This window comes from Oncorhynchus tshawytscha, linkage group LG09 (assembly GCF_018296145.1).
Source record: "Oncorhynchus tshawytscha isolate Ot180627B linkage group LG09, Otsh_v2.0, whole genome shotgun sequence".
Classification (NCBI taxonomy): domain Eukaryota; kingdom Metazoa; phylum Chordata; class Actinopteri; order Salmoniformes; family Salmonidae; genus Oncorhynchus; species Oncorhynchus tshawytscha.
Window position 1 is genome coordinate 13,909,234 of NC_056437.1, and position 23,330 is coordinate 13,932,563.

At 45.1% G+C, this 23,330-nt stretch overlaps 1 protein-coding gene across 2 annotated transcripts in view; it reads left to right on the top strand.

Annotated features, from left to right (window-relative positions):
* Positions 1 to 23,330, top strand: part of arl15b (ADP-ribosylation factor-like 15b) — a 68,349-nt gene that overhangs the window by 39,501 nt on the left and 5,518 nt on the right. The window contains exon 5 of one of the 2 annotated variants that reach the window (XM_024430792.2): positions 12,299 to 12,523. The exons of the other annotated variant lie outside the window; for it this stretch is intronic. Within the exon in view, the coding sequence (XP_024286560.1) occupies positions 12,299 to 12,343 (45 nt within the window). The 3' untranslated portion in view covers positions 12,344 to 12,523. Of the gene's footprint in view, positions 1 to 12,298; positions 12,524 to 23,330 lie in introns of those variants that run through there. 2 annotated transcript variants of the gene reach the window in all.

A 23,330-nucleotide genomic window follows, 5' to 3' on the forward strand; every position in this document is an offset into this window, starting at 1 on the left:
TTCTTACGAAGCCACTCCTTCGTTGCCCGGGCGGTGTGTTTGGGATCATTGTCATGCTGAAAGACCCAGCCACGTTTCATCTTCAATGCCCTTGCTGATGGAAGGAGGTTTTCACTCAAAATCTCACGATACATGGCCCCATTCATTCTTTCCTTTACACGGATCAGTCGTCCTGGTCCCTTTGCAGAAAAACAGCCCCAAAGCATGATGTTTCCACCCCCATGCTTCACAGTAGGTATGGTGTTCTTTGGATGCAACTCAGCATTCTTTGTCCTCCAAACACGACAAGTTGAGTTTTTACCAAAGAGTTCTATTTTGGTTTCATCTGACCATATGACATTCTCCCAATCTTCTTCTGGATCATCCAAATGCTCTCTAGCAAACTTCAGAGGGGCCTGGACATGTACTGGCTTAAGCAGGGGGACACGTCTGGCACTGCAGGATTTGAGTCCCTGGCGGCGTAGTGTGTTTTTGATGGCTTTGTTACTTTGGTCCCAGCTCTCTGCAGGTCATTCACTATGTCCTCCCGTGTGGTTCTGGGATTTTTGCTCACCGTTCTTGTGATCATTTTGACCCCACGGGTGAGATCTTGCGTGGAGCCCAGGATCGAGGGAGATTATCAGTGGTCTTGTATGTCTTCCATTTCCTAATAATTGCTCCCACAGTTGATTTCTTCAAACCAAGCTGCTTACCTATTGCAGATTCAGTCTTCCCAGCCTGGTGCAGGTCTACAATTTTGTTTCTGGTGTCCTTTGACGGCTCTTTGGTCTTGGCCATAGTGGAGTTTGGAGTGTGACTGTTTGAGGTTTTGGACAGGTGTCTTTTATACTGATAACACGTTCAAACAGGTGCCATTAATACAGGTAACGAGTGGAGGACAGAGGAGCCTCTTAAAGAAGAAGTTACAGGTCTGTGAGAGCCAGAAATCTTGCTTGTTTGTAGGTGACCAAATACTTATTTTCCACCATAATTTGCAAATAAATTAATAAAAAATCCTACAATGTGATTTTATGGATTTTTTTTCTCATTTTGTCTGTCATAGTTGACCTATGGTGAAAATTACAGGCCTCTCTCATCTTTTTAAGTGGGAGAACATGCACAATTGGTGGCTGACTAAATACTTTTTTGCCCCACTGTATATAGCGGGGCGGTTGCGGATGGGTTGTTGACAATTGCCGGCGGGTGAACAGTTGACCCGTGCAACACACACACACCTGCTGCACACTCCGTACAGGAGATAATTAACAATGATGGCTATAAATGCTATAGATTATGGCACAATACTTGTAATAGAATGTATATCTATGGCAAATGATAGACTAGTGTCCTGTCCAGGGAGTGTACTTGTACATCAAGCTACCTCATGCTACAGAAACAGGAGAATGGCTTCTGCCCTATGGGCTGTTCTGTCTCAGACAAGGACATTTATGGTAACAACACAACACTGACATTCAAACTAACACCAACCCTGGGCCTGGGGATGTAGCTTCACACCCAAGTAGACCAATTATGGTAACATAACACTCAGACACTGACCTCTTTATGCACATCCTTTCCCACCTTTTGAATCCAAATCGACAAGGAATGCTGAACACCATGTCCAGCAGGCTAAATTGTACACATGAAGTCTCAATTATGTTTTTTTTGGTTGAGTCACGTAACCAGATTGCAATCAGGTAAAGACGTCTTCCCTATACAACCAGTACACAACCTGCCTATGGGGTGATGAAAGACACAAGACAACATCAGTCCAACCAATTCTGCATGCTGGGTAAAGGCCAATAGACATACACCATTTAGAGCACTAACATACCCAACCTGCACTCTGTTTGAGAAGAGCTTCTATAACCAAATTGCAATCAGATAAAGACAATCTAATCATACAATCGGTATAGGTCACCCTGACCATGAGGTCACCTTGACCATGAGGTTACCCTGACCATGAAGCCATCCCTATCGCAGCGGATCAGACTCGTCATGGATACCACACCAGATTTATTTTAAGGTTAGCCGTGCTCATGCGAACTAAACCTATTGAAGCAGCTGTCTGTTAACCTGTCTATTTTAAACAGCCGATAAATTCTAATTGCATTAGAACCTCGGCTGCGGCCAGGACCTGGCTTTGTGGGCGTGTTTGTTTGCAAACACTCCTGTATGTGAAACCTGTGTAGTCCATTTATAACAAGAGTCGTAATGGATTTGCATCAAACCACTTCCTTTCTGACTCACACTCTCTCCTACCTTTCCTGTCTCCTCTTCACCATCCTATCCCAATACCCCCCACCCATATTGACCTGAGCTAAAAACTAATCTAAACAAACCAACAAAGGTTCTGGCCCAAGTTGTAAACAGGATGTACATTCCTTGTTTATATGTCTAGCAGTCATTTCCTGTCTCTCACATGACACCCTATTCCCTATATAGCCCAGTGGGCTCTGGTCTAAAGTAGTGCACTATATAGGGAATAGGGCTCTGGTCTAAAGTAGTGCACTATATAGGGAATAGGGCTCTGGTCTAAAGTAGTGCACTATATAGGGAATAGGGCTCTGGTCTAAAGTAGTGCACTATATAGGGAATAGGGCTCTGGTCTAAAGTAGTGCACTATATAGGGAATAGGGCTCTGGTCTAAAGTAGTGCACTATATAGGGAATAGGGCTCTGGTCTAAAGTAGTGCACTATATAGGGAATAGGGCTCTGGTCTAAAGTAGTGCACTATATAGGGCTCTGGTCTAAAGTAGTGCACTATATAGGGAATCAGATGCCGTTAAGGACATATCTCCTGTCTGTCTCAGTCACTCATCTCTCATCTCATTTTGTTTTAATAGATTCACTTTAGCAGCTTTCACTCAAAGGACTGTATTAGACTGGGATGGGAACATTGTATTCCTGACCTGCATCCTGTCTGTCTCAAACCCCTAACCTGACCTGCAGCCTGTCTGTCTCAAACCCCTAACCTGACCTGCAGCCTGTCTGTCTCAAACCCCTAACCTGACCTGCAGCCTGTCTGTCTCAAACCCCTAACCAGACCTGCAGCCTGTCTGTCTCAAACCCCTAACCAGACCTGCAGCCTGTCTCAAACCCCTAACCAGACCTGCAGCCTGTCTCAAACCCCTAACCAGACCTGCAGCCTGACTGTCTCAAACCCCTAACCAGACCTGCAGCCTGACTGTCTCAAACCCCTGTCTAAACCCCTAACCAGACCTGCAGCCTGACTGTCTCAAACCCCTAACCAGACCTGCAGCCTGACTGTCTCAAACCCCTAACCAGACCTGCAGCCTGACTGTCTCAAACCCCTAACCAGACCTGCAGCCTGACTGTCTCAAACCCCTAACCAGACCTGCAGCCTGACTGTCTCAAACCCCTAACCAGACCTGCAGCCTGTCTGTCTCAAACCCATAACCAGACCTGCAGCCTGACTGTCTCAAACCCATAACCAGACCTGCAGCCTGTCTGTCTCAAACCCATAACCAGACCTGCAGCCTGACTGTCTCAAACCCCTCCCTAACCAGAGGGGCAGCCTGACTGTCTCAAACCCCTCCCTAACCAGAGGGGCCCTGACCCAAACCCCTAACCAGAGGGGCAGCCTGACTGTCTCAAACCCCTCCCTGAACCAGAGGGCAGCCTGACTGTCTCAAACCCTGTCTCCCTAACCAGAGGGGCAGCCTGACTGTTTCCCTAACCAGAGGGGCAGCCTGACTGTCTAACCAGAGGGGCAGCCTGACTGTCTCAAACCCCAGCCTGTCTGTCTCAAACCCATAACCAGACCTAACCAGAGGGGCAGCCTGAGGGGCAGCCTGACTGTCTCAAACCCCTAACCAGAGGGGCAGCCTGAACCAGAGGGGCAGCCTGACTGTCTCAAAGACCTGCAGCCTGACTGTCTCAAACCCCTAACCAGACCTGCAGCCTGACTGTCTCAACCAGAGGGTCTGTCTCAAACCCATAACCAGCCTGAAACCCCTCCCTAACCAGAGGGGCTGTCTCAAAGCCCCCCTAACCAGAGGGGCAGCCTGACTGTCTCAAACCCCTCCCTAACCAGAGGGGCAGCCTGACTGTCTCAAAGCCCTAACCAGAGGGGCAGCCTGACTGTCTCAAAGCCCTAACCAGAGGGGCCTGTCTCAAAGCCCTAACCAGACCTGCAGCCTGACTCAAAGCCCTAACCAGACCTGCAGCCTGTCTCAAAGCCCTAACCAGACCTGCAGCCTGTCTCAAAGCCCTAACCAGACCTGCAGCCTGTCTCAAAGCCCTAACCAGACCTGCAGCCTGTCTCAAAGCCCTAACCAGACCTGCAGCCTGTCTCAAAGCCCTAACCAGACCTGCAGCCTGACTCAAAGCACTAACCAGACCTGCAAATGTTTTCTGTCATCTTTAGCACCAGGTTATCTTTAACATGTTCTTTGTCATAATGTACTTTTTCTGAGGTTTGGGTAGAAGTAGATCAAGTTTGAATGAAATGTAGTCTTGGTGTGAGGAGTGTTGAAATTCCTAATGTGTGTGCTTGTGGCACATGTGGACGTGTGTGGTTAAGTGAATGTGTGCACTGCAGTCCACGGTGAAATGGGTCTGTATCAATCTGGGGCTGTAGAAGGCTCCAGGGTGGAAGGGAAAGCCCAGTGCTCTAATGGTCTGGAGAGTTTCACTCTACCTCCCAATACACGTGTGTGTGTGTGTGTGTGTGTGTGTGTGTGTGTGTGTGTGAAAGGGGAATACCTAGTCAGTTGTCCAACTGAATGTATTCAACTGGAATGTCTTCCGCATTTAACTCAACCCCTCTGAATCGGTACGGGGGGCTGCCTTAATCGACATCCGCGTCTTCGGCACCTGGGGAACAGTGGGTTAACTGCCTTTCTCAGGGGCAGAACGACAGATTTTTTACCTTGTCTGCTCGGGGATTTGACCTAGCAACCCTCTGGTTTCTGGCCCAACGCTCTAACCACTAGGCTACTGTGTGTGTGTGTATATTGTGTGTGTGTGTATATTGTGTGTGTGTGTATATAATGTGTGTGTGTATACTGTGTGTGTGTGTATACTGTGTGTGTGTAGACTGTGTGTGTAGACTGTTTATGTATAGTGTGTGTGTGTACAGTACCAGTCAAGTTTGGACACATCTACTCATTCAAGGGTTTTTCTTTATTTTTAGTATTTTCTACATTGTAGAATAATAGTGAAGGCATCAAAACTATGAAATAACACATATGGAATAATATGGTAACCAAAATGGTGTTAAACAAATTAAAATATATTTGAGATTCTTCAATGTAGCCACCCTTTGCCTTGATGACAGCCTTGCACACTCTTGGAATTCTCTCTTGGAATTCTCAACATCAGCAAGGCAAAGGAGCTGATCCACAACGACAGGGCTGTAGTGGATCAGGTCGAGAGCTTCAAGTTCCTCGGTGTCGACATCACTAAGGAATTATCATGGTCCACACACACCAACACAATCGTGAAGAGGGCATGACAACGCCTCTTCCCCCTGGCAACTTTTTGGCATTCGACTGCAAGGCGCCACAGAGTGCGTACAGCCTAGTACATCACTGGGGCCGAGCGCCGTGCCACTTTGGACCTCTATACCAGGTAATGTCAGAGGAAGGCCCTAAATATTGTCAGACTCCAGCCACCCAAGTCATAGACTGTTCTCTCTGCTGCCACACGACAAGCAGTACCGATGCACCAAGTCTGGAACCAACAGGACCCTGAACAGCTTCTACCCCCAAGCCATAAGACTGCTAAATAGGTAGTCCGGGAAGCTATTGGTTAGCCTGGCGGTTAACAGCCTTAGGCCAGTAACTGAAAGGTCACTGGTTCGAATCCTATACCGACTAGGTGAAAAATCTGTTGATGGGCCCTTGAGCAAGGCACTTAACCCTAATTGCTCCTGTAAGTCACCCTGGATAAGTGCATCTGCTAAATGCCTAAATTGTAACTAATCTGCACTAACTATTTTGACTCATCACATACACTGCTGTTAATGTTTATTATCTGTCCTGTTGCCTAGTCACTTTATCCCAACCTATATGTACCTATCTACCTCAATTACCTTGTACCTCTGCACAGTGAGTCAGTACTGGTACCCCGTACATATAGCCAAGTTATCCTTACTCATTGTGTATTTATTCCTCCTGTTATTATTTTTTAATATTATTTGACTTTTTTCCTCTCTCTGCTTTGTTGGGAAGGGCCCGTAAGTAAGTTGTTTATAAAGCATGTGACAAATAAGATTTGATTTGATAATCAAAGGAAATTGGATGCACCGGAGCTAAATTTGGAGTGTCATAGCATGGGGGTGTGAACACTTATGTGAATTATATTTCAGTTATTCATTTTCAATACATTTTCAAAAATGTCTAAACATGTTTCGACTTCATCCTTATGGGGTATTGTGTGTATTGTGTGTATTGTATTGTGTGTTGATGGTTGTGCAATTTTTTTTATTTCATCCATTTTTAATTCAGGCTTGTAACAACAAAATGTGGAATAAGTGGGGTATGAGTTAGAGGTTGACCGATTATGATTTTTCAACGCCGATACCGATTATTGGAGGACCAAAAATGAGCCGATACCGATTTAATAATGACAATTACAACCATACTGAATGAACACTTATTTTAACTTAATATAATACATCAATACATCAATAAAATAAATAATGAAACATGTTCAATTTGGTTTAAATAATGCAAAAACAAAGTGTTGGAGAAGAAAGTAAAAGTGCAATATGTGCCATGTAAGAAAGCTAACGTTTTAAGTTCCTTGCTCAGAACATGAGAACATATGAAAGCTGGTGGTCCCTTTTAACATGAGTCTTCAATATTCCCAGGTAAGAAGTTTTAGGTTGTAGTTATAGGAATAATAGGACTATTTTCCTCTATACCATTTGTATTTCATATACCTTTGACTATTGGATGTTCTTATAGGCACTATCGTATTGCCAGTGTATAGCTTCTGTCCCTCTCCTCGTTCCTACCTGGGCTCGAACCAGGAACACAACGACAACAGCCACCTTCGAAGCAGCGTTACCCATCGCTCCACAAAAGCTGCGGTCCTTGCAGAGCAAGGGGTACAACCACTCCAAGTCTCAGAGCGCGTGACGTTTGAAACGCTATTAGCACGCACCCCGCTAACTAGCTAGCAATTTCACTTCTGTTACACCAGCCTAATCTCGGGGGTTGATAGGCTCGAAGTCATAAACAGTGCAATGCTTGACGCACAATGAAGAGCTGCTGGCAAAACGCATGAAGATGCTGTTTGAATGAATGCTTACGAGCCTGCTGCTGCCTACCATCGCTCAGTCAGACTGCTCTATCAAATCATAGACTTCGTTATAACATAGTAACACACAGAAATACGAGCCTTAGGTCATTAATATGGTCGAATCCGGAAACTATCATCTCGAAAACAAGACGTTTATTCTTTCAGTGAAATACGGAACCATTAGTCTAAATATTCCTGTTACATTGCACAACCGTCAATGTTATATCATTATTACGTAAAATTCTGGCAAATTAGGCAGCCCAAACTGTTGCATACACACTGACTCTGCGTGCAATGAACGCAAGAGAAGTGACACAATTTCACCTGGTTAATACTGCCTGCTAACCTGGATTTATTTTAGCTAAATATGCAGGTTTAAAAATATATACTTCTGTGTATTGATTTTAAGAAAGACATTGATGTTCATGGTTAGGTACACATTGGAGCAACGATATGCACCGCATCGATTATATACAACGCAGGACACGCTAGATTAACTAGTGATTATGATTGATTGATTGTTTTTTTTATAAGATAAGTTTAGTGCTAGCTTACCTTGGCTTACTGCATTCGTGTAACAGGCAGTCTCCTCGTGGAGTGCAATGAGAGGCAGGTGGTTAGAGCATTAGTTACTAGTTAACTGTAAGGTTGCAAGATTGAATCCCCCGAGCTGACAAGGTGAAAATCTGTCGTTCCGCCCCTGAACGATGCAGTTAACCCACTAGGCCGTCATTGAAAATAAGAATGTGTTCTTAACTGACTTGCCTAGTTAAATAAAGATTAAATAAAGGCGTAAAAACAAAAAATCTGCCAAATTGGTGTCCAAAAATACTGATTTCCGATTGTTATGAAAACTTGAAATCGGCCCTAATTAATCGGCCATTACGATTAATCGGTCGACCTTTAGTATGAATTCTTTCTGAAGGCACTGTAATTCTCTGAGACATGATGACGAGACAAATGCATGAATGGATATTGTACCGTTTAGTATACGTAAGTCTGTAAATGTATACGCCACACACGCAGCAGTCTAGACAGTACTGGGTGCTACAATGGCAAGGTAGACGTGACACAGGTGGTGGTGGAGACAGTGACAAAAGGAGGCCAGTTCCACCAGACACAGCCCCTTTGTTTGACCTTTCCTGGCGCGGCGAGGTGACCTTTCTCGCAGAATGCTCTCTGCCAGCCTGTTGGGACGGGAGCGCCACACAATGGTGTCTGGATTCCTCTCCCCTCTTTCTCTTACCCTCTCTCTTTCCCTCTTTCATTCTCCCCTCTCTCTTTCCCTCTTTCATTCTCCCCTCTCTCTCGTTCTCCCTCTTCCCCCTCTCTCTCGTTCTCCCTCTTCCCCCTCTCCCTCTTTCTCTCTCGTTCTCCCTCTTCCCCCTCTCCCTTTCTCTCTCATTCTCCCCCCTCTCTTGTCCCTCTCTCTCTCATGCTCCCCCTCTCTCTCTCGTTCTCCCCCCTCTCTCTCTCGTTCTCTCGTTCTCCCTCTCTCTCTCTCTCGTTCTCCCCACCTCTCTTCGTTTCCTTGTATGTCTGTGAGACACACATGGCTTTTGCCACCTCTCAAACACATCTTTCAATAAGAGGAGAGAAAATCTACGGCCCACAAAACATCATATAATATGTCTAATTGATCAAGGCCGATGAAGAGCTCTCGTTTCGTTTTAACAATGGATGCTATTCACTTTGAGCACTGCCTTTACACCAATGTTTATCAGATAATGCTGTAGAAGTAACAAATCATTACTCTTAATAATACATGGGATTTAAAGCGCCTTTTCAGGAAACCTAAGACACTGTACAGCAATGGGGGCCAAAGCATTTCCTCTTAGACATACATCTGCAACAGTTTAAGGTTCAAAGGAAATGCTAGTATCTCTGACATTATACACGTCCAGGTACGAGGGACTAGGTAGAGAGGGCAGACGATGGCTAGATGGATTGTTATCTGGACGATGTCTTCCTCTGCTAGCAGCTCAATGTGTTGTGGGTTTCCTAGGCGTCTGTCCCTATCAGTCAGTCATAACTCCATTCGGTACAGATGCTGGGGAGGGATGCTCTGTCTAGTGTCTACAGTGCCGTGTTGCAGCCAAGGTCATTTTATTATTACTCAAATCGGGGGAAAGGAGGAGGGGTGAGACCCCAGCGGATTATTTTTAAAGGAAAGGCATTGACTCCCATTACTACACAGAGGGGAAGGCAGTCTCCCCAGACCGGTGGATGTGGGAAGTAAATAACCCCAGAGAGTCAAGCCTGGGCTGGGTAGAGTTTCATCTGCCACTGGGGTTAGTTATTGAGAGAGTGGAGGCTTAACCTGTCTAGGACTGGGGTTCCGCTAGCGCCAACAGCCAATGAAATTGCAGTGCGCCAAATACAAATCAACAGAAATCTCTTAAATCAAATTTCTCAAACATAGAAGTATTAGGCACCATTTTAAAGATAAAATTCTCGTTAATCCAGCCACAGTGTCTGATTTCAAAAATGCTTTACAGCGAAAGCTCCACAAACGATTATGTTAGGTCACCACCAACTCACAGAAAAACTCAGCCATTTTTCCAGCCAAAGAGAGGAGTCACAAAAAGCACAAATCGAGATAAAATTAATCCCTAACCTTTGATGATCTTCATCAGATGACACTCATAGGACTTCATGTAACACACTACATGTATCTTTTGTTCTTTAAAGTTCATATTTATATCCAAAAATCTTATTTTACATTGGCGTGTTATGTTCAGTAGTTCCAAAACATGCAGTGATATTGCAGAGAGCCACATGAATTCACAGAAATACTCATTATAAATGTTGATGAAAATTCAAGCGCTATGCATGGAACTTTAGATACACTTCTCTTTAATGCAACCGCTGTGTCAGATTTTTTAAAAACATAATCTGAGAACGGCACTCAGAGCCCAAACAAGCCAAAAGAAATATCTGCCATGTTGCGCAGTCAACATTAGTCATAAATAGCATTATAAATATTCACTTACCTTTGATGATCTTCATCAGAATGCACTCCCAGGAATCGCAGTTCCACAATGTTTGTTTTGTTCGATAATGTCCATCATTTTTGTCTATTTATGTCCAAATAGCTTCTTTTGTTAGGGCGTTTGGTAAACAAATCCAAAAGCGCGTTCAGCTCCAGTCGGACGAAAAGTTCAAAAAGTTATATTACAGGTCGAACAAACTTGTCAAACTAAGTATAGAATCAATCTTTAGGATGTTTTTATCATAAATGTTCAATAATGTTCCAACCAGAGATTTCCATTGTCTGTAGAAAAGCAATGGAACAAGAGATACCTCTCACCTCGCGTGACTGAGAACGAGGCTGCTGGCAGACCCCTTAGTCAAACAGCTCCCATCCGACCCCCCTTCACAGGAGCAGCCTGAAACAACGTTCTAAAGACGGTTGACATCTAGTGGAAGCCTTAGGAAGTGCAAAATAACCCATATCCCACTGAATTTGATAGGGGCTGAGTTAAAAAACTACAAACCTCAGACTTCCCACTTCCTGTTTGGATTTTTTCTCAGGTTTTTGCCTGCCATATTTATTTTACCTTTATTTAACTAGGCAAGTCAGTTAAGAACAAATTCTTATTTTCAATGACGGCCTAGGAACAGTGGGTTAACTGCCTGTTCAGGGGCAGAACGACAGATTTGTACCTTGTCAGCTCTGGGGTTTGAACTTGCAACCTTCCAGTTACTAGTCCAACGCTCTAACCACTAGGCTACCCTGCCGCCCCGAGTTCTGTTATACTCAGACATCATTCAAACAGTTTTAAAACTTCATAGTGTTTTCTATCCAATACTAATAATAATATGCATATATTAGCATCTGGGACTGAGTAGGAGGCAGTTCACTCTGGGCACGCTTTTCATCCAAAAGTGAAAATGCTGCACCCTATCCCAAAGAAGTTTTAAGGGAACGGCATCAACGAGCAAAAGCCTTTGTTTAAAATGAGGATAACAGCAGAGCCTGTTTTATAATGAGGATGGGAGCAGAGCCTGTTTTATAATGAGGATGAGAGAGGAGCCTGTTTTTATAATAATGAGGAGGAGAGCAGAGCCTGTTTTTATAATGAGGATGAGAGCAGAGCCTGTTTATATAATGAGGATGAGAGCAGAGCCTGTTTTATAATGAGGATGAGAGTAGAGTGGCTTACTCACTGACTGTGCATGTGTGCTCATGATCTGCATGGAGGGAATACACACACACACACACACACACACACACACACACACACACACACACACACACACACACACAATGCGTTGGGAGGGAGGTGATAGTCTTTCTTGCATACTACCTAAAGCCATGAGTGAAAGTGTTATTTCTAAGGGACTGCCAAGACATGTTGCCTTGCCTTATTGTCTTGGGCTTCAGACGGAGAAAGTGATGTCACTGTGATTCCTGCAGTTTTACCAGGCATGGTGGTTCTTCCAGACAGTAGGATGTATCATATGAGAAAGATGGGGGGGATTGTCACGGTGGTTTGTGCATGCGTGCGTCTGGATGGATGGATGGATGGTGTGTGTGTGTGTGTGTGTGTGTGTGTGTGTGTGTGTGTGTGTGTGTGTGTGGTGGGGGGGTGTGTGTGGGGGGTGTGGTTTGGTGTTGCTCCTGCTGTTCAGACACTGGCCTTGGCATCCGTGGTGTACAGCGATGCCAACGTCGCCTGAGTGAATTCCCATCCCTCGGCAGAAAACAGAGTCCCGTTGTTCTGGTCGGAGCGGAGAGAGGAGGGCGTGCGGTCTGTCTGAGTCTCTGAGCACAGGGACGAACAAGGACACAAACACAGATTCCAACAGACTCCACAGGCTATCGTTGAGTTCTCCCTCCTAACCTGGGTTTAAATAGTATTCAAAATGATTTTGAAATGGTTTTGCTGTGCTTGGTTGAGCTTGCCTGTTGCATTGGAACCAATAGAAAAGTCCCAAAAGTGCCCAGCCCACCTACCAGTCACTCCAGGCAGGCTAAAGCAAGCACTCAAAAGTATTTTAAAGATTGCAGAGTAAGTGAACCCAGGTCTACCTCCCTCCACAGTGTCATTGGTCCACTGGAGCCAAGAACCCAGAACATTCCACTTGAGTTTATGGAGGAAATAAGAGCAGGTTGAGCAATACCTACCACCTGTGGTGCAGACTGGCACAAATTTTGAAGAAAAGTGGCATATCGTATTTGTTTCTTATCAACTGTAATATCGAATGAAAATTCCACCAAAGAATGAGAGCAAGCTGTAATATTTATCATTAAAAACAAGCTTTTCAACTCTTGGATGGATTTCACTCAGTTCCTTAATGTATGCCATTCCCTTTGAGCCTTTTCATGTGACTTTACTTGTTTTCAAAGTCCTCTATATTAGTCGACTGTGAATCCAGCTGCCACTTAGTCACCAACACTCTTAAACACACTCAATCAAACAAAACTTTTCCATATTAAAAACATTATAGATGTCTTTGTTGATCATGATAAAAACACTGCTTTTGTTTGTACCCTTTCACACAACCGTTCACAAGGAAGTGGTTCTCCAAGTGACACTGTTTACTTTCTGTTTAGCTTTTTGTGGTGCTACTTTTATCTGTTCAGTTCAACTGTGGCCATTGAACAAATCTATCTGCAATACTCATTTAATATACCATACAGTGCCTTGCGAAAGTATTCGGGCCCCCTTGAACTTTGCGACCTTTTGCCACATTTCAGGCTTCAAACATAAAGATATAAAACTGTATTTTTTTGTGAAGAATCAACAACAAGTGGGACACAATCATGAAGTGGAACGACATTTATTGGATATTTCAAACTTTTTTAACAAATCAAAAACTGAAAAATTGGGCGTGCAAAATTATTCAGCCCCTTTACTTTCAGTGCAGCAAACTCTCTCCAGAAGTTCAGTGAGGATCTCTGAATGATCCAATGTTGACCTAAATGACTAATGATGATAAATACAATCCACCTGTGTGTAATCAAGTCTCCGTATAAATGCACCTGCACTGTGATAGTCTCAGAGGTCCATTAAAAGCGCAGAGAGCATCATGTAGAACAAGGAACACACCAGGCAGGTCCGAGATACTGTTGTGAAGAAGTTTAAAGATGGATTTGGATACAAAAAGATTTCCCAAGCTTTAAACATCCCAAGGAGCACTGTGCAAGCGATAATATTGAAATGGAAGGAGTATCAGACCACTGCAAATCTACCAAGACCTGGCCGTCCCTCTAAACTTTCAGCTCATACAAGGAGAAGACTGATCAGAGATGCAGCCAAGAGGCCCATGATCACTCTGGATGAACTGCAGAGATCTACAGCTGAGGTGGGAGACTCTGTCCATAGGATAACAATCAGTCGTATATTGCACAAATCTGGCCTTTATGGAAGAGTGGCAAGAAGAAAGCCATTTCTTAAAGATATCCATAAAAAGTGTCATTTAAAGTTTGCCACAAGCCACCTGGGAGACACACCAAACATGTGGAAGAAGGTGCTCTGGTCAGATGAAACCAAAATTGAACTTTTTAGCAACAATGCAAAATGTTATGTTTGGCGTAAAAGCAACACAGCTCATCACCCTGAACACACCCTGAACACACCATCCCCACTGTCAAACATGGTGGTGGCAGCATCATGGTTTGGGCCTGCTTTTCTTCAGCAGGGACAGGGAAGATGGTTAAAATTGATGGGAAGATGGATGGAGCCAAATACAGGACCACTCTGGAAGAAAACCTGATGGAGTCTGCAAAAGACCTGAGACTGGGACGGAGATTTGTCTTCCAACAAGACAATGATCCAAAACATAAAGCAAAATCTACAACGGAATGGTTCAAAAATAAACATATCCAGGTGTTAGAATGGCCAAGTCAAAGTCCAGACCCGAATCCAATCAAGAATCTGTGGAAAGAACTGAAAACTGCTGTTCACAAATGCTCTCCATCCAACCTCACTGAGCTCGAGCTGTTTTGCAAGGAGGAATGGGAAAAAATTTCAGTCTCTCGATGTGCAAAACTGATAGAGACACCCCAAGCGACGTACAGCTGTAATCGCAGCAAAAGGTGGCACTACAAAGTATTAACTTAAGGGGGCTGAATAATTTTGCATGCCCAATTTTTCAGTTTTTGATTTGTTAAAGTTTGAAATATCCAATAAATGTCGTTCCACTTCATGATTGTGTCCCACTTGTTGTTGTTTCTTCACAAAAAAATACAGTTTTATATCTTTATGTTTGAAGCCTGAAATGTGGCAAAAGGTCGCAAAGTTCAAGGGGGCCGAATACTTTCGCAAGGCACTGTAGTTCATTAATTAAATTAACTTCTCATTTATGTGTCATCCCTTCCCTACACATGTTCATGGTATTGCATGTTGTAAACAGCACAGATTTGCTGTGTTCAATGGGCTGTATGGTATTGAATGACAGCTGTATCATCATCTAAAGCGCACGTGTCTGACTGTTTGCAGAGGCAGTACAGTATACAGGCATTCAAACCAACAACAGCGTTTTGCAGAACTATCCTATCCATTAGGTTAAATGCACACCTACATATTGCAAACAGTCACTGGCACCGGAGGTTGGAACCGGTTCAGGGAACACAACCGGTAACTGGGAAATAAATACATTTTTCCAGGAACAGAATCAGAACTGGGAATGAAAGTATTCTATACTGTTCCTGAACAGAACCGTTATTTTTAAAGCATGGGAACCGGTTAATAACGTTCTTTTACATTCCAGGCATTTTTTTCCAGTCCCACATAAAATGCAGTCATGTTATGCCAATTCTCTGAAGTTCAAAGACATTAAAAGTTCCTTCATAGAAGACGCTCCTCCATAGGTATAATTCTGTGGCCTAATTCAGATAATGCATGTGATGATAAGCCCTTCAAGCAAAGCCTCCTCCAACCTCTAGCGTTTTCTCCCTACACACAAAGTTTCTGACACATCTCACCCTACACGTCTGTCCACTGCATGTAAACAGCTGGATCTTGCCCGCTGCATAGCAAGCTGCTCTGTCTGCACTGATAGGTGAAGTCATTTCATGTCAAGCTAAATGTAAAAAATGTATTTCAACAGAAAGGAACGATAGGAACTTTTTGGGAGGTTCAAACCGGTTCAGAACTTTATTTTCACCAATAGGTATTTTTCACCAATTAGATTTCCAGGTCTGTATATATGTGTGTGTGTGTGTGTGTGTGTGTGTGTGTGTGTGTAATGCACCTTGACATAGATTCTATAAGTGTCTGGAACTCTATTGTAAGGATGCGACACCATTCTTCCACAAGAAATTCCATCATTTGGTGTGTTGTTGATTTGGTTGTGGAAAACACTGTCTCGGGTGCTGCACCAGAATCTCCCATAAGCATGTTATTGTACAGCCACTGCGTTCCAATTTAGGCACTTATCAGTTAAGCAATTAACATCCCATTAGGGTCATGTATAAAAATGCTGGGCAGGCCATTGTTTTGGCTACCATGGCTATGCCCCCATAGGAAGACAATGCCCCCATCCGCGGGACATGAATGGTCACTGAATGGCTTGATGAGCATGAAAACAATGTAAATAATATGCCATGACAAGCCAAACATCTGTTTGTTCAAATGTACACTTCACATTTCCATATCATAAAACATGGCATCATACCTTGGGTTGTTCTGAATAGACTGAGCCTACGTTTGTCTATTGTGAAGAAAATTCACTGCAGAACATGCACCTGAATGCATTCATGACTCCATTCTATGCACATCACAATGACCATCTGTTTCTCTGAGTTGGCTTGTGAAGCCTAACACTGTAATATCATATATTTTAATTTTAGCTAGTCATGTTGGTAATAGAACAAGCTTTCTAATTATGCCCACCTGACCTAGATTGCAATTTATATTGGGCCGTTTTTTGGATTGCGTAAACAGCAGTAGTTGTGTGATGGCGGGGATGCAGGGTTGTGTTCAAGCATCTACAAGTGTGCTTGCTCTGGTTGAAGACTTATAGTTGAAGACTGTCCTTTGAGTCATAAATGTGCATTTACATTTCTTCAGAACTGTGAACAATTTGGAGAGGTGTGTGACCACTTGGAGACACCAGTTAGTCCTCTCACTCAAACTCTTGCACTTAATTTTATGTTGCACCTACACCATATTTTCCAGGAGTATTCTTATCATGTTACTGAATGTATCCAGAGTATTTTCAGATTTCGTTGTCAACAAATGCAGAGGAAAGTACAGTAAATGTAAAATGCACATAAAATCAACAGTGTAATGTTTTGGATTCATTCTTGTGCCCGGTGAACTCTTCAACTTTGGTCTAATAATTTTCCCATAATCTCCTAAATGTTCCTTTTCAATTGCTACCATATTTACTGTCCCTCATTTACTCAAGTGTTTCCATGTATATCGATTGAGGTCGGCAATATCTCCTGTGCTCCATGAGACCGCTCTGACGTGTTCGAGTGGAGCCTCAACCTCCTCTGCTCCAACATGCGTCTCTGAAAATGGCACCCTATTTCCTATGTAGTGCACTACTATGACCAGGGCCCATATGGCTATGGTCAAAAGTAGTACACTATATAGGGATTAGGGTGCCGTTTGGGACAAATCTCTAGACTGTGGCCCCCGACCGATGGAGCCTCCTGCCTCACCCCAATGAGTTTCCAATGTTCTGGCTCTGAAGACACTGAGGGGCTAGCCAGCCAGACCCAGTCCGCTATGCAGTGTGTGAATAATGGACTACCTAACTCAGCTTCAGACCCAGCCATCCACTTCACTCCAGCAGTCATAACAACTCGCACACCAAGCTATACATACTAGAAGTGGCATCACTCATCATGGCGTGAGGAGAGGTTCATAACACAGATGAATGATGGCACCAGATGGTTCCTTTTCATGTATAAGGGCAGCGTTATATCAAGGCGGCAGTACATAATACATAGGATCTGTACTCAGCACTCTTCCGTGAAAGCTGTTGTGCAAACTGTTGATGTATGTCATTAGATGTATTATGGTGTATAAGTACGCCAATGGACGAGTTGGACATACAGGACAAGTTCGCGCAATGTACAAAAGCCTTGTATTAGTGTTCTTAGCGTCTCTGCTGTTTTGAAATGTGAATCAGGTCTTGGCTCAGGGTTGGTTACTGAACTACCTCATGAAGAATGCTTTACCACAGAGGAATCCCCACTGCTAGGCCCTCGACTACTCCAAAGTGAAATATTATTCCCTTTACTGCAGTGGGGAAATAGCAGGGATGATCCCAAGGATGTTAAAGGTCTTACAGGAGGTTTGCTTTGGAACGGTCCCGATATTCACATTTAAAATTTTAAAAAACTAGAGCTATTACCAAAAATCCGACTTCAGTCTGAAATATGAGCTGTACATCACACCTACGGGATGGAATCTAATTTTTCAGGTGAATTGGTAGATTTCAGAGTATCTTGGTGCTATTATTTTGGGTCACCTGTCAGTCAGAGAATGCTTTACTACAGAGGAATCCCCACCGCTAGGCCCTCGACTACTCCAAAATGAAATATTATTCCCTCCACTGCAGTTGTTTTATTTGTCTTTTGTGGATTTATCAAATTGCTGTCTGAACAGCAATTCAGGCTACCCTGGGGCGGCCTAGTGTTTAGAGCATTTGACTAGTAATCGAAGTCCAGCTCCACAGTCTAGTCCAGCGTCCCAGTCTTGTCCAGCTTCCCAGTCTAGTCTAGTCCAGCCCAGTTGGCCAGCCCAGCGCCCCAGTCCAGTCCAGCTCCCAAGCCCAGCTCGCCAGTCCAGCCTAGTTAGCCAGTCCAGCTCCCCAGTCTAGTCCAGCTCCCCAGCCCAGCTTCCCAATCTAGTCCAGCTTCCCAATCTAGTCCAGCTTCCCAGTCTAGTCCAGCTCGCCAGTCCAGCCTAGTTAGCCAGTCCAGCTCCTCAGTCCAGTCTAGCTCCTCAGCCCAGCGCCCAATCCAGCCAAGGGCCCAATCCAGCCCAGCTCCTCAGTCCAGCCCAGCTCCCAAGTCCAGCCCAGCTCGCCAGCCCAGCTCCTCAGTCCAGTCTAGCTCTCCAGTCCAGCCTAGCTCCCCAGCCCAGGTCCCAATCCAGCCCAGCTCCGCAGTCCATCTCCCCAGCCTAGCTCGCTAGTCCAGTCCAGCTCCACAGTCCAGCTCCACAGTCCAGCTCCCCAACCCAGCACCCCAGTCCAGTCCAGCTCCCGAGCCGAGCGCCCATTCCATTTCCCCAGTCCAGCTCCCCAGCCCAGTCTATTTCCCCAGCTCCACAGTCCAGCTCCTCAGCTCGCTAGTCCAGTCCAGCTCCCCAGCCCAGCTCACTAGTCCAGTCCAGCTCCACAGTCCAGCTCCCCAGCCCAGCTCGCTAGTCCAGCCCAGCTCGCTAGTCCAGCCCAGCCCGCTAGTCCAGCCCAGCACCCCAGTCCAGTCCAGCTCCACAGTCCAAGTCCCCAGTCCAGCTCCAGCCTCCGAGCAGGTCAGATGTTTGGTGTCAGCCCGTTCAGGTGGCTCGTAGTCGGAGCCCCCTGTAAAATGTAGTTACTGTAAACCTACAGTGAGGGAGGCTCACAGGTGTTTTGCTGCCGCCTCGACATCCCCACCAAGGTGTGTTGGGAAACAGGTCTCCTGTGTGGAGGGAAGGAGGCCCATGTGGCTACGCAGCGCAGGGGGTTATACAGGAGTCACTCAGCACCCTATGGTACCAACACATACAGTAGTCTCTGTACCAACACATGGGCTCTGTACCAACACATACAGTAGGCTCTGTACCAACACATGGGCTCTGTACCAACACATACAGCAGGCTCTGTACCAACACATGGGCTCTGCACCAACACATACAGTAGGCTCTGTACCAACACATGGGCTCTGTACCAACATATGGGCTCTGTACCAACACATACAGTAGGCTCTGTACCAACACATGGGCTCTGTACCAACACATACAGTAGGCTCTGTACCAACACATGGGCTCTGCACCAACACATACAGTAGGCTCTGTACCAACACATGGGCTCTGTACCAACACATGGGCTCTGTACCAACACATACAGTAGGCTCTGTACCAACACATGGGCTCTGTACCAACACATGGGCTCTGTACCAACACATACAGTAGGCTCTGTACCAACACATGGGCTCTGTACCAACACATACAGTAGGCTCTGTACCAACATATGGGCTCTGTACCAACACATACAGTAGGCTCTGTACCAACACATGGGCTCTGTACCAACACATACAGTAGGCTCTGTACCAATACATGGGCTCTGTACCAACATATGGGCTCTGTACCAACACATGGGCTCTGTACCAACACATACAGTAGATTCTGTACCAACATATGGGCTCTGTACCAACACATACAGTAGGCTCTGTACCAACACATGGGCTCTGCACCAACACATACAGTAGGTTCTGTACCAACACATGGGCTCTGTACCAACACATGGACTCTGTACCAACACATACAGTAGGCTCTGTACCAACATATGGGCTCTGTACCAACACATACAGTAGGCTCTGTACCAACACATACAGTAGGCTCTGTACCAACACATGGGCTCTGTACCAACACATACAGTAGGCTCTGTACCAACACATGGGCTCTGTACCAACACATACAGTAGGCTCTGTACCAACACATGGGCTCTGTACCAACACATACAGTAGGCTCTGTACCAACACATGGGCTCTGTACCAACACATACAGTAGGCTCTGTACCAACACATGGGCTCTGCACCAACACATACAGTAGGCTCTGTACCAACACATGGGCTCTGTACCAACACATGGGCTCTGTACCAACACATACAGTAGGCTCTGTACCAACACATGGGCTCTGTACCAACACATGGGCTCTGTACCAACACATACAGTAGGCTCTGTACCAACACATGGGCTCTGTACCAACACATACAGTAGGCTCTGTACCAACATATGGGTTCTGTACCAACACATACAGTAGGCTCTGTACCAACACATGGGCTCTGTACCAACACATACAGTAGGCTCTGTACCAATACATGGGCTCTGTACCAACATATGGGCTCTGTACCAACACATGGGCTCTGTACCAACACATACAGTAGATTCTGTACCAACATATGGGCTCTGTACCAACACATACAGTAGGCTCTGTACCAACACATGGGCTCTGCACCAACACATACAGTAGGTTCTGTACCAACACATGGGCTCTGTACCAACACATGGACTCTGTACCAACACATACAGTAGGCTCTGTACCAACATATGGGCTCTGTACCAACACATACAGTAGGCTCTGTACCAACACATACAGTAGGCTCTGTACCAACACATGGGCTCTGTACCAACACATACAGTAGGCTCTGTACCAACACATGGGCTCTGTACCAACACATACAGTAGGCTCTGTACCAACACATGGGCTCTGTACCAACACATACAGTAGGCTCTGTACCAACACATACAGTAGGCTCTGTACCAACACATGGGCTCTGTACCAACACATACAGTAGGCTCTGTACAAACACATACAGTAGGCTCTGTACCAACACATACAGTAGGCTCTGTACCAACACATGGGCTCTGTACAAACATATGGGCTCTGTACCAACACATACAGTAGGCTCTGTACCAACACATGGGCTCTGTACCAACACATACAGTAGGCTCTGTACCAATACATGGGCTCTGTACCAACACATACAGTAGGCTCTGTACCAACACATGGGCTCTGTACCAACACATACAGTAGGCTCTGTACCAACACATGGGCTCTGTACCAACACATACAGTAGGCTCTGTACCAACACATACAGTAGGCTCTGTACCAACACATACAGTAGGCTCTGTACCAACACATGGGCTCTGTACAAACATATGGGCTCTGTACCAACACATACAGTAGGCTCTGTACCAACACATGGGCTCTGTACCAACACATACAGTAGGCTCTGTACCAATACATGGGCTCTGTACCAACACATACAGTAGGCTCTGTACCAACACATACAGTTGGCTCTGTACCAACACATGGGCTCTGTATCAACACATGGGCTCTGTACCAACACATACAGTAGTCTCTGTACCAACATATGGGCTCTGTACCAACATATGGGCTCTGTACCAACACATGGGCTCTGTACCAACACATGGGCTCTCTACCAACACATGGGCTCTGTACCAACACATGCAGTAGGCTCTCTACCAACACATGGGCTCTGTACCAACACATGCAGTAGGCTCTGTACCAACACATACAGTAGGCTTTGTACCAACACACAGTAGGCTCTATACCAACACATACAGTAGGTTCTGTGCCAACACACACAGTAGGCTCTATACCAACACACACAGTAGGCTCTGTACCAACCCATACAGTAGGCTGTGTACCAACACATACAGTAGGCTCAGTACCAACACGTAGGCTCTGTCTGAAAGTGTAAAAGCTGTCCAATCCTTGAGTCCTCCTGTCCTTGATACCTTCTGTCCTTGATCCCTCATTTCCTCACCTCCCTCCCAAGGATGCATTAGAGGAGAGCTCAGCTTGAATTTCTTATGGAACAGGAACTGGCTCAGGTGATAACATCCTGTTTCAAAACGTTTTCTCTACTGGACATGACCCGGGTGTCTTCCAGATGCCGGTTTGGATTGGAGAAGTTGTGATCGTTCATCATCATCATGAGAGGACCAGTCGTGTTTCGGACGAGTTGAGTTTCTCTTTCCTCAAATGAGCTCTGACCCCTTTCATCATTATGTTTAAAGTGGTGAGTCGGGCAGATGAGCACCCTACAACGGCCTTTGGCGCACATGGCCCTGCCTCAGGTTAACACCGTCTTACTGTAGGTTTCCTCTCCCGGCCTCCCGGCGTTTTTAATCAGCCTTTAAAGGTCAGGAGAGATCCCCTCAATCAGACTTGATCTCTTCAGCCCTGAAACTCATCCTATTGATCCCAGCTTTGAGCAGATTGATCTTGTGCTGTACAACATAAAGGTCCCACCACCACAGTCTATAGAGCCAGAGCTTCAACCCTTTATCTGCTGCACACACTGAATGACCCTCGCACATCTTTAGCGTGTTGGCCTCGTGACCCAGAACTGTCTTGTGTTAGCTAGCTCAGCCTACATGTTAGTCGGGCTAAATGAGGGTAACAGCAACTTGCCCCTCCTGACCCTATTGAGACGTCCAGCAGAGATGAACTAGCAATGGACATTTTTCTACTGTGTCAGTCTGTTTCACCAGACAATGGATTGTTGTAGTGTATTAGCCAGGCTAGACACAGTTTTCTGAGCAAAAGGTGGACATAAAAGACTAAAACACCAGCAAATCAGCTGCAAGTGATTTTAATTTTGGAAATCTGTTCCAAAGTATTACCATGCATAATAGAGAGATATACACTGGGTCACAAGGCTAACAAGATAGAGATATAGGGAGGCAGGTAGGGAGGCAGGTAGCTGACTCTCAGGGGATTTGCCAGGTATTTATTCTCTGTGTACTGGGTGGGCCAGTAACTGATAAGGTCGCTGGTTCGAATCCCCGAGCTGACTAGGTGAAAAACCGGTCAATGTGCCCTTGAGCAAGGCACTTAACCGTAATTGCTCCTGTAAGTCGTGCCTGCTAAATAATTTTTGATTTAGATTTTTTTTAAATAAGAGATTGACTGACCAGGTGAAATCTATGATCCCTTATTGAGATCACTTGTTAAATCCACTTCAATCAGTGTAGATGAAGGGGAGGACACTGGTTAAATAAGTATTTTTTTAGCCTTGATGTAATTGAGACATGGATTGTGTGTGTGTGTTTGTGCGTGCCATTGAGGGTGAATGGTCAAGACAATATAATTAAGGGGGGTAGTAAAAACAGTTCCAACCAATGTAGGTGCTCTTGTATGTTTGGTATTTGTATAAGGTTTGAAATGTTTGTTTTAGTGAAATATTATATCTGTTTAGGCATCTTGCGGTCAATTTGTAGTTTACAAATTGTTTGTAATTTTGTTCCGGACCCCTGACCACCCAAAAAAATTTGCCAACGGCTAAATCTTGTTGATGATAAGGCCATGCTCCAGAAGAGGACTGGCCACCCCACAGCCTGATTCCTCTCTAGGTTTCTTCCTAGATTTTGGCC